Source organism: Oryza brachyantha, chromosome 8, assembly GCF_000231095.2.
Source record: "Oryza brachyantha chromosome 8, ObraRS2, whole genome shotgun sequence".
NCBI lineage: Eukaryota > Viridiplantae > Streptophyta > Magnoliopsida > Poales > Poaceae > Oryza > Oryza brachyantha.
In genome coordinates, this window is record NC_023170.2 from 5,944,475 (window position 1) to 5,956,312 (window position 11,838).

The window sequence follows — 11,838 nt, forward strand, 5'->3', positions numbered from 1 at the left end:
ACTTGATTGAATATGTCAAATAGCAAATATCAAACCAACATAGATCACCTAAAGTGGTCGATCAGATCAACCCAAACATGAAAATGATCTAAGCTGAAACTGATACGATAACTAGTAATCGCACAACTAGATTAGAAGATCGGACCGAACTGAGATAGTCATAATCTAGATTTCTGTTATAGTTGATCGATGGGTTTTGACAAACATAAACTTACGTTGCGAAGCTAACAAACCCCGCGCCGAAAGCTCAAGCAAGTCGAAGGTGTTTGAGGCGATGCACCGAAAGAAGTTGATCTAATTGATAGGTAGATGGTTTACAATGACCCCAGGCATACATATTTATACCCTCGGATAGAGGCTAGTCCGTGTTGGACACGACATACAACTCCTAATAGATAAAAAAGAATAACAAACTCCTATTTAGATTCTATCCCTAACACACAAGTCCCGATCGAACCATAACAACCTTAGAGATAAAATAAAAATCCTAACTAACTTTAATTAATAGATAAATTTACACCGCCAAGCCTTGGTTTTTATGATTCCTTCTCGAATCCGGTCTCTTCTGGATAAGATTTTCATCTGCTAGTTACGTCTTTCCTTAACCGAATCCACCAAGAAAATTTACCAAATTTTGGTGTTAACAATGCGGTGGCGTGAAAATCAGAAGGGGACGTTGGTGCGTACGGTGGCAGAGAGATTGGGAAGGGACGCCGATTTGTGCGGTGGCGAAACAAGCGCGCACTAGCAGTGAGACTGGGGAAGAGGAACAATTGATTCGGTTCCTGTGAGGGAGAGGGAAGATATTTTTACCGGAGGATAGAATCGTAATTTTGCCATGCAATTCAATGTTGGCATGCCTAGGTGGGCACTCCACGGTGGCAATTTATTAAGCACACACCCTTTGTTCAGTGGTAATTTTGTAAAGTCATATGTAAGAGGGTTTTTTTAAGAAGTGTCACTTGTAAGAGTGGCAAATAGTTAAATTTCCCACAATGTACACATGTATATATACATGTATATGTGTATATATATACACTAACAAATTACCCTGCGTTGCAACGAAATTTTATATTTTAAAAATATCATTAAGTGAGAGTAGTTGATCCTTGGTTATTTTTTTCTTAAAAAACAGAATACAAATAAAAAAAAGAAGGCATTATAAACTTTAAAAACAGTATCTATACCATATATAAAAGAACCTAGTGGTGGTGAACAAGTAAAATGGGTAGTAAAATGAGACACATGGGTGGATCCTACTGGTGGGGTCCACTCTCTTTTCTCTCTTTCTTCTCTTTTTCTCTCTCTTCTCGTTCTCTCTTTTCTTTCTCTCCCATAGCTGCATTCCCTATCTTTCTCTTCTCTTTCTTCTTCGTCTCTGTCTCTCTCTTTTCTCTTCCTCACAGGGGTGCTTAGCAGGGGGAGATGGTGCGTAGCCAGCGGGAAGGGGGCACCGGCAGGAGAGAGGTGGTGGCATAGACGACGGTCGAGGGTGGCGCTGGCTGGATAGGGCGGTGCCGGGCCAGGGCTGTGGTGGCGGGGCAGCGCTAGGAGGAGGGACGGTGGCTGGGGGCGAAGTCGGCTGGACAGGGGCGCCGGCGACGTGGTAGATAGGGTCGGGGCGGCTCGGGGCATCGTCGGTGGATGCTCCACCGTTCGCCCTTTCCTCCCTCTCCCTCTCGATGCCGGCTGGCGGCGCTTGGCCCACATAGCGGAGGGGTGACACGACAAGACAATGACCGCAACGGCATCGGCGTCCTCGCCGCTCCCTCTCGAACCTCCCTCCCAGCCTTGTCCGAGCTCACGCGGGCCCACATGTCATCCACTCTTGTGGTGGTGACAGATTCACTGCCACCACCACTAGGTTCTTTTATATATGGTATAGATACGGTGGCACTACATAGCGTGCCATAGAAATGTTGCACGCTACGAAGCAACGTAGCGTGTCACGCAGCAATCAACCAACTAACCTCCACGTTAGCCCACCCCTCCCACCACCACCACCCTCAACAAAATCTAGTGGAGTTAAAAAATAACTGACAGATGCGAGTGTTGAGTTAAAAAATAATTTATATATGTGCGTGGTGTTTACTACGGTACACCGTGGAGTTAAAATTTAACTGAGGACAACATGAAAGGAATGCATGCGTTTACTGGTTGAGAAGTTAAAAATTAACTGATGACCCCCATAGCTTTTAGTCCCCATGAAGGTTTATGGAGTTAAAAATTAACTAATGACAACATGAAAGGAATGTGTTCGTTTACTGGTTCATTTGCAGTCGTTCGATGTGTAGTTAAAATTTAACTATCATTCAGAATGTCTGCGTCAGATTGCTACCTTAGAAAATGACCTATCTATTTCTATGTTGTACCTGTTGAGTTAAAAAATAACTTGTCGATGGTCATAACAAAGATACTTTCGTCCATTCTTAACATCCGTTTGAGTTTAAGAAAATAACTGATACACATGCCACTCGGCACCAAATCAATAATTACATGGCTCAGTAGGTGATAAGTTAAAAGTTTGCTGTTGTGTAAGATAGTTATTGTTAACTGTAGTAAATGATGACCAAAACCTTATCAGCATGTCTGAGTTAAAAAATCTTATACTTACCCCGTGTCGTGTTTGATTATAAACATAGTCAGAAAGCATTAAGTAAGCAAAAAACCTCATAATATGATAGACCATCTACTTATCACGTCGCATAATATAAAGTTATAAAATATATACATTCATCTTGCATAACAAAAGACACAAAAACCTAATTGTTACTACGTGCATGTGCAATATGCTGTTGGGTTCAAACATTGCTTCCAGATGTTTACGACAGACACATTAGATATTCGACAAAAAATAGACAGTATAGTCAGATTGTTTATTGTTTGCAGCTATTATCTTGAATGATTGTATGTCGCATGAGCTCGAAACTTTTCGATTTCTAGGTTTAGCGGCACGGCCTAGTTATACTGGTTGAAGATTAACTGGTGGAGTATGGTTGAGCGGACAATCATTCATTTGGCCTGCAACGTGGAAAACATGGTTATGAATTTGGATAAAAATGGTTCATATGATAAAAAGGGTGTCGATATGGTTTACCACCAAAATGTAAATGAAGGTATAGCTTGTTACCAAAAGAGATAGGCTCTCGATGGGTTTCTTGTTGCCACCATAGGCCTCACACTCGTTTTGCGAGTCCGCAAACTGAATCCTCTTCACCCTTGCGAGTATTTTTCCGGTGACCTCCATGGGCGGTACACTCGAATAGCAAAAATATGCTTACCAATTAATCCTAGTTCGTATAGAAGCATTGTGATGGTGAAAGGAATGAGTGGGGGTGATACTGTTACTAATCTACCGGACAACCTTGATTGAACGAAAAAGATCATCGTGCAAACCAATGCGGCGGCGCTGGCGATCTCCCGAGAATCAGACACGGGGAAGAGGAAATGAGCTGCCCATAAAGAATTGCATGGCGATAATTGCGTCAGTTTTGATGTGACTAAATCTAGAAGATTCATTTCCGTGAAACGGTTATATTGTAATGACCCACCCATGAAACAAAGTTAAAATTTAACTTTCATCACACATTCAACCCTGCTACCAGTGTGTTAGTTAAAAATTAACTCATATGTCTAGCATGTGTTGTGTTGTTCGATAAGTTAAACTTTAACTGTATAGTATAACAGTGTGATGTGTGTGCTTGCTGGTGGGCGTGTCAGTTAAAAAATAACTCAATATGTGTGCAACATGTTCTTGAGTTAAAAATTAATTCGCGATCATTGGTTTGTATTCGTGCTTCAGTAAGTTAAAATTTGACTGAAAGGAGTCAAAGCTTAACTCACTTTATTCGAGGGCACCCTGCAAGTAATTCAAAAGGTTAAAATTTAACTGCAACGTGCAAAGGCGGGGTGGTTGCTCCGTTGATGGGTGGTGTGAGGTCTAGTTTAGGTTGTGGTGTGTCACACGCTGTTTATTATGTAGCGCTCTATAGTAGTTCTATATATATATATATATATATATAAACTTTAGACATATAAACTTTTATATGTATGCACACATACAAACTCTCTATATAAAAAATCTACACATATACAAATATTATATATATAATATTATAGATATAAATTTAATATAAAGAAATGTATACATATATAAATTTATACGTATTAACTTTATACGCATAAAATAAAAGATATAAATTTTATACACATAAAGTAAAAAAAAAAAGGTGTTTTGAAAGTGTTGGCGCGCCCCCTCCGCGCGCGGGTTCGCGAAATAGCCTATTCGCTCCCCACGACCCGGCCGCCTCCCTCTCGCCCACCTCTCCGTCGACCGCATCGCCGCCGCTCCCTCCACCCGAAGCTGCCGCTAGCTCGTCCGCCGAGGAGATCCCACGGGAGCGAGGGCTCGCCACCAGAAACCGTGCACCCGCATCGCCGCAACCGTTCGCTCGCCGTCCGGACGAGGCCACGCCACCCGCGCCCAGAGCCGCTTCGCCGCCCCGCCGTCTCCTCCACCTCGCCAAGGCTCCGTCTACAAAAGGAATCGAACTCAGAGGCTCTAGATTGTCGGAACGCCGCCATCCCGGGAGCTCCCCTCTCCTCCCTCGACGGAGATCTACCCGGAGAAAGGTAAGCCCACCCGCCCTCCCCACCCCTTATACCTCTTAGATCCCCCATGCGTGGTCTCCCATTGCGTCCTCTCTCCCCACCGTCGGCCACATCCACCACCCAGGTCATCAATTCGTTATAATGCATGCACATTTACCGCTGCTTATCGGCAATATTGCAAATTGGTTATGCAGAACGAATTAGGCTGGACATTATTTTCCTCTGGTGACTGTGGAGCTGCATATGCTAAAGGGTGCCAGAGATCAAGAATAACCAGCAGTACTCTGTTTTCTTGGTGAAATGCCTGGTTATTATGACATCGATGATATACTCATGGAGGAGGAGGTAGCTATATGATTGTTTTTATCTTCGTCTTGCATGCTTGTACAAAAATGGTCTGATCATGTTTCTACTGTGGCCACAGCCTATTTCAGTGGTTTTCCAAGTAAGTGCAAATGGTGTTGGACTCCTAGACCCTGGTGCTGAAAGGAACAGTGTAAGTGCTATGCTGTGATCCAGGGAACCTATTCAGTTCTTCCCCCACACCTACTGTTCTAGACTGAACTCCACCCACATTGTTCTAGAATGAAGTCGGTTGGGAATCTATGCAGTAGCCCAATGTTGTTTATCTAAGATGAGTGTTATATGACAGTTGATTTTTATTTGTTAAACTGCTTTGGAAGACTAGGTGCAGTTTTGTTGGCAATTCTAGTAAACACCAAGCGGTGTTGGATGCTTTATTATTTAGGTCTTTAAGAACAATATCATGCTTTGGTCGGAAATGCAAATGAGAAATTTTCTCCAGTTCAAAGAATGACAAAGTTGTATCTTCTCTATGTTCAGGTTGAAAAGGGTGCTAAGGTGGACCTTCCATTTTGGCTTGCACATGGACTGCTGTCTCTGGAACAAGCAGTGTCCATAAACGTACCTCCTTGCTTCACCCAGAGGTAGGTTTCTTTGTAATCTGTTTTCGCATTGTTGTACTCTGTGATCCTTTGCTAGTATTCATATTCAACAAATTTACATCAAAGTGCCTCTTATGAACAATCCTTAAAGGTCTTCAGTAAGTGCAAATACCTGTTGTTTCCTTGAAAAGATGTTTTAACATCAGAACATTACTGCAGAACCCGGAAGGAGATCCAGGCTGATGCAGCCTGTGTTGATTTGAGGATCCGTTGCCCTTACTTCTACGAGCTAGGATGCAAGATAGTTCCTTTGTAAGTTCTGAAATGATTTTGACCACATGTGCTATTATGCTTCATGGTTCTGTTCTAGCTTACTACCTTCATTCTTTTTTAACTGGCACTGTAATCACTAATCAGTGCTTCGACAATTCTAAAATTTGACCACCAGTAAAGAAGCAGAGGTAACATTAACCTTTGTGTTAAAATCTTATTGAATTCTTAATTGCCACAAAGTGTTTCTGTTTGATCTTTGTTAGAATATCGACATTTTTGCTTTACAGAATTGTGTGCATCCTTGAACACGCATACCATTATTGATATGATATAATATTTTCCTTCTACAATGGCCTTGTAATTGTTTTTTCTGCTTGTTTATTCCAATATTACAAATGCCCGTGAACTTATTGAAGATAGCTTTATTCATATTTCTTAACAAATACGTCATAAAACTTTGAACTTTGCAAAATGTTTGCTTATAACCCCTCAAACTACAAAACTGTATATGTTCACCCCTGCACTTCAAATGCTAGAGCAAAACACCTGGGTTTGGAGGCTATTTTGCCACTATAGACTCAGCTTGAAAATGCCATATTGGTGATTATTGCTTCAAATAGAACTGCACTCCAACTTAGCTAAAGAAAACAGTATCTCTCTTTAATTAATCTTTGTTTTCTTGGCCCTATCTCTTTTGTCCAACCAAATTGCTTGGTTTCATAGAGAAATGTCTTTAGCAACAGTCAATTTCTCCTCCTAAGGGCCTATTCGGTTTGGAGGAAAAACAAAGGATTCGGCTCCTAAGGATTGGATTACTATGAAAGCCATTCTGTTTGTAGAAATAAAGTATAGGAAAATCAAAGGAAATTTTCCTTTCCTATAAGTTGTAGAGAGAAAACATCGTAAATTTTCCATCCAGTCAAACCTCTTGGAAAATTCCTATGGATTGATGTGAGCTTGCATTCCTCTTCCTCCATTTTTCGTATTCCTATGGGTTGAAATTCCTCCAAACTGAATAGGCCCTAATTATGTCTGCAGCTATGCTGATGGTGGGGGGCAGTTGCGAAGTTGCTCAGTACTACTATACATTAGTGATAATAAGAAACCTCTCGTTCTGAGTTGGATTTTGTGTTGGCTGATTACTCAAAATTAAAGATCGTAGATACCTGACTGGCTGTGCCTTGCCACTTCTATGTCTTCTGTACTGCTTCCTTGTTCTACAGAAATGAAATTCCTCTTCCTCGACTTTTCGTATTCCTATGGGTTGAAATTCCTCCAGACCGAATAGGCCCTAATTATGGTTGCAGCTATGCTGATGGTGGGGGCCTATTGCGGAGTTGCTCAGAACATTAGCACTGTACATTTAGTGATAATAAAAAGCCTCTTGTTCTGAGTTGGATTTTGCGTTGGCTGATTACTCAAAATTAAGGATCAGAGATAACTGGCTGGCCATGCCTTGCCACTTCTATGTGTTCTGTACTTCTTCCTTGCTCTACAGAAATGAAATTCCTAGTCCTGCACTTTTCATATTCCTATGAGTTGAAATCCTCGAAAACAAATAGGCCCTAATTATGGCTGCAGCTATACTGATGGCAGGGGGCAATTGCGAAGTTGCTCAGAACATTACTACTTCACATTAGTTATAATAAAAAACCTCTCATTCTGAGTTGGATTTTGCATTGGCTGATTACTCAAATTAAAGATCGGAGATAACTGGCTGTCTTTGCCTTGCCACTTCTGTCTTCTGTACCGCTTCCTTGTTCTACACAAATGATTATTTTCTATTCGGTGGTTTCCAGTTATATAATCTAATCTTCAACTTCAATAAATCAACCAACCATCATGCTACACATACTAGCTAAATTGCTGTGTTTGCTACAGATAATAATGGATGTTCAAATAAACAAATGTGTATTTTTTTTTCATTGAACACATCCTTTGTATTTTTGTTAAAGTGAGCACTTGGTAGTTGTTATGTTTCCAAAATTCTAATTGTAAAATTAGGTTATGCAGATATATCTATGTGACAAGGAATTTTTTATGGACTGGCCTAACATGCTCATTTTCCTTCTCGCTCTTTTTCTCATGTTAATATGTTGGCCACTACACCTCTAGTCATCGTCTCCTTGCCTTACCGCCTTACCAGTAAGACTGCGCGGTAAGGACGGTTACCTCACAGAGCCTCCCCACCTTAAGAACCATGGTTTTGAGCAGTAGAAGGGTAGCTGGGATGGATGAGGGCTTTGGCAGAAAGGACATGCAAAGAAATAGACGTAGATAACTATGTATTCTTGCTTTCAGAATCCAAGAGATAGGATCCCTGGCAAAGTAACTAATGGGAGTACTGAATGTAACTAACAGATAAAAGAATATTAGTTAGATAGTTGAATGCAACTAAATAACCAACTACCAGATGATCCAATGGATGATGCTCTTAATGCTGCTGGTTCGGTTCATCCTTGGCCATAACCTGCAACCATGACAATATGATCTTAGCACTATATTTCTTCCCCATATTTATTTCTCCTTATTTTCCCTTAGAAAAAAATCAAATTCAATATGGAAAAGTCCAAAATGCAGTCTGAACTCTCATGTGCATAGCAACAATGTTGAAGGACATGTTTGATTGATGCAAAAAAAAACATTTTTAGTATATTTTGTGAACAATAGTTGATGTGTGAATATTTTTTATCTGCAGCAAATCAATAGGTATTTGGTTAGCCTGTAGGGCATTTGAAGGATCTCCTTGCTAGATACTCCAGTATGTTTTTGCTTCAATCTTACTGGCCTTACTCATCATGCTCACAATGTGTTATCCAAATCAGGATCTTACTGTCCTTACTTTGCCAGGGAGGCAGGGATCCTATCTCTTGGATTCTGATGGCTCAGGTGGCCTCGTAGAATCATAGTAATAGTAAAGGTGCAATGAGCTCACAGACGAGAGTCCACATTAAATTTGGAGATGCGATGCTAGAGGAGTCTTTACTGCTGTTGTAACAATTGTTTTCAACTGCCAGATGTTCTGCATGTCCTTGCACATAAGAGAAAATCTACTCCATATCATTGAGTTTGCATCGATTCAACGATCTGCCATTGACTTTGTCGAGTTCTAAGATATACCCTCAGTTAGCAGTTTTCTCTACAATATACCCTTGGATCCTATGCATTTCTCGGTTAGCAGTCATTTAAGATTATTTTTCATATTTTATTTTTTGAAAAAATATTTTCTCGATCTTAAAAGATACGCACAAACTATAATGATTTGTTAGGATGTTAGGCAAAAATTTTCACAATTTTCTCGATCTTCTAACATGATAAATTAATGGTCAATCTTATATATCTAAAGGGCATTTTGGACATTTATTATAAATGCATAGGATCCAAGGGTATATTATAGAGAAAACTGCTAACCGAGAGTATATCTTAGAACTCGACAAAGTCAATTGCAGATTGTTGAATCGATGCAAACTCAATGGAATGGAGAAGATTTTCTCTGCACATAAAGTGTGAACTTAGAAGTATCTGATGAAGTTATTATCTAGTGATATGTGGAATTATTTGATATTTGGATGCCGATTTGTTACTACATTGTTGTGCGGGATTATTCCATATTGAGAAATTATTTGGATGCTGATATGTTACCACATTTGTGTAATTTGCATGTGCAAAGGCTTATAGTGATTTTTTTGTTTGCATGATTGTCTCAACAGGGTTAATGACAGGAGCATTGGACCATTCTTGCGCTATGCATTCACCAGTAGGTACAAGGAAATACTAAGCAAGTCACACAGCTCTTCCATGATGACAGTGCCCAAGTTTGTTCCGCGTCTTACAAAAGAAGAAGCCCGAGGTAAATACTTCTCCCAACCTTGCTTGCTGATCATCATCTGCAAGTTTTTTCCATTACCACAACCAAGTTCCCAACTATGATTTCATATCTCACTTGGAGTAACCTGTTTCTTTTTGCGGAAGTGTTTGAATCCGCTAGGGACTCCATGACTGCTTTCAAGAAATGGCGTGCTGGTGGTGTGAGGTTGCAGAAAGCGTCCATTCTTGGCAGGAAAAGGAAGACAAAGCTGCCTGATGGACCTTCTACTCCTTGAGCTGTGTTTAGCTTATGTATTTAGTGGTGTACTTGAGCAGAGTTGATCTGATGTATGTATACTGATTAGTATGTTACTGGAAGACAAGGTGAAACAGCTCCGTTCTGAGATCACACTTAATATTGTATTTTGTGGCTGATGTGCGCATATATTATTCGACAGTATCTCTGTTGTCTACACGCCTGAATTTATTATTAAGAAAAACGTGACATCAATGAACAAAATAACCTGCGTTGCTCCTTTTTAAACTTTTTATTATTATTTGGAATAAAATCTTGGATAATCATTCTCAAATTCATGTTTTGGATTCGTCAAGTTTGCTGGCGCCGTAATCACTCGGATGTTTTACTTGTTATTTGCTCAATAAATTCCTGCACCCTTTGCTTGATCCCCCTTACAAAAGGTGTACGTGTCGTCTGTGCAAGATGACGACGCTGTACCTAGCACCACCTCTGACTCTCTCACCGGCTTGCCCTATAAAAATTGGGTCACTTCTCAGGGTCGCTTCGTACCATAATAATTTTATTTTTTATTTTTTATGTTCAACGTTTAACTATTCGTTTTATTGAAAAATTTGTTTAAAAACTAAAAAAATATAAAGTACTATTCATATTTTATTATACAGTAACAATAAAAATATTAATCGCAAAAAAAAATTAAATAAGACAAATAGTCAAAATATTGTATTAAAAAACTAAAAAATAAAGTTATTATTGGACGGAGGTAGCAATAAATTGGTATGTGTTGGAGACTTGATGTAAGGACTCTCCATCGTCACTCATGATTTTGTTGGCCGCTAAAAGTTTTGCAAAAAAAAAGAACATAGGCATATTGATTCTAATTTGTTGCGTACACTATGCAAAATAGTTGAAAACACATTTGTCTTTCTCCACAGTAGACTAGACTTGATAGCATCGATCGGTAGATGTCCAAACTAGGAAGACTTTCTCACAGTGCTCTAGCTACAGCCTACGTATCGAAGTGTCTTCCTCGGCGACACTGTTTGTACTCTTCACACTGACCAACCAGGGTCACCATGCTACATAGAACCAATTGAATCATCCATCCCCATCATCCCACAGCATGCCAGGACAGTGACGACATCGCCTCGGCGCCACATGTGAAAAAATTACGCGCATGATATATTTGCAGCTGCGGATCAGCGTCAGGCGAGGCAGGAAGAGAGTCACGGGAGAGAGAGAGAGAGAGAGAGAGAGAGAGAGAGAGAGAGAGAGAGAGAGAGAGGAGAGGACGAGAGGAAGAAGACGACGGCGTTGAGGCACCGTACCGTCGACAAAACAGAATGGCGCTGTTTGGACTGTTGCTTTCTTTCATCTCTGGCCACCCTCTGCCTGCCCCGGCTGTTCCCGATCGATCTGCATGCAGCTGCAGCACGTAGTAATACTTCCTTTTCAGTTTCCGCCACCAGTAATTATTATTATTTTTTAAATATTCCTAATAAATAATTTTATTACTAAACGGTTTGTTAACGCTGGAATTTGGATAATTGCCGTTCGAGATTAAAAATATGATTAAAGACCGAATAGAGCAATCGGATAGAAGACCAGTCAGAATACGACTCGGATTCCGCCGATGGTGTCCAGATCGGATAAGAGATAGAGTCCGATTAGGCCTAGAATGTTACAGATAGATTCGGAAATAATCAGAGTCCGTGTAATTTAATTTTATCTGTTAACTAGAGTTAGTTTAGATTTTTCCTTTATCTCTAAGGTTGTTAGAGTCCGATCGGGATTTAGAATCTACATAAGAGTTTGTTATTTCTTTTTACCTATTAGAAGTCACATGTTGTGTCCAACATGGACAAGCGTCCACCCGAGGGTATAAATATATATGTCTAGGGTCATTGTAAACCATCTACACATCAATTAGATCAAATATCTTCGGCGCATCGCCACCCTCTTGTCTGAGGTTTTTAACTCCGGCGG

General features: G+C 40.3%; 1 protein-coding gene across 1 annotated transcript; it reads left to right on the plus strand.

The window, feature by feature from the left end:
• The first annotated feature begins 4,279 nt into the window (after positions 1-4,279).
• On the plus strand, positions 4,280-10,113 carry LOC102709585 (probable DNA replication complex GINS protein PSF3). The gene is made up of 7 exons (XM_006659198.3): positions 4,280-4,632; positions 4,806-4,956; positions 5,036-5,107; positions 5,455-5,558; positions 5,736-5,828; positions 9,500-9,639; positions 9,762-10,113. The coding sequence occupies exons 2-7, from the start codon at positions 4,912-4,914 to the stop codon at positions 9,890-9,892; spliced, it is 585 nt and encodes a 194-aa protein (XP_006659261.1). The 5' UTR covers positions 4,280-4,632; positions 4,806-4,911; the 3' UTR covers positions 9,893-10,113.
• Positions 10,114-11,838: the final 1,725 nt, after the last annotated feature.

Coding starts and splice junctions, on each gene's coding strand:
- LOC102709585 (XM_006659198.3), top strand. CDS start 4,912: ATGCCTGGTTATTATGACATCGATGATATACTCATGGAGGAGGAG. Junction 4,957..5,035: donor ATATACTCATGGAGGAGGAG/GTAGCTATATGA, acceptor CTGTGGCCACAG/CCTATTTCAGTGGTTTTCCA. Junction 9,640..9,761: donor TACAAAAGAAGAAGCCCGAG/GTAAATACTTCT, acceptor TTTTTGCGGAAG/TGTTTGAATCCGCTAGGGAC.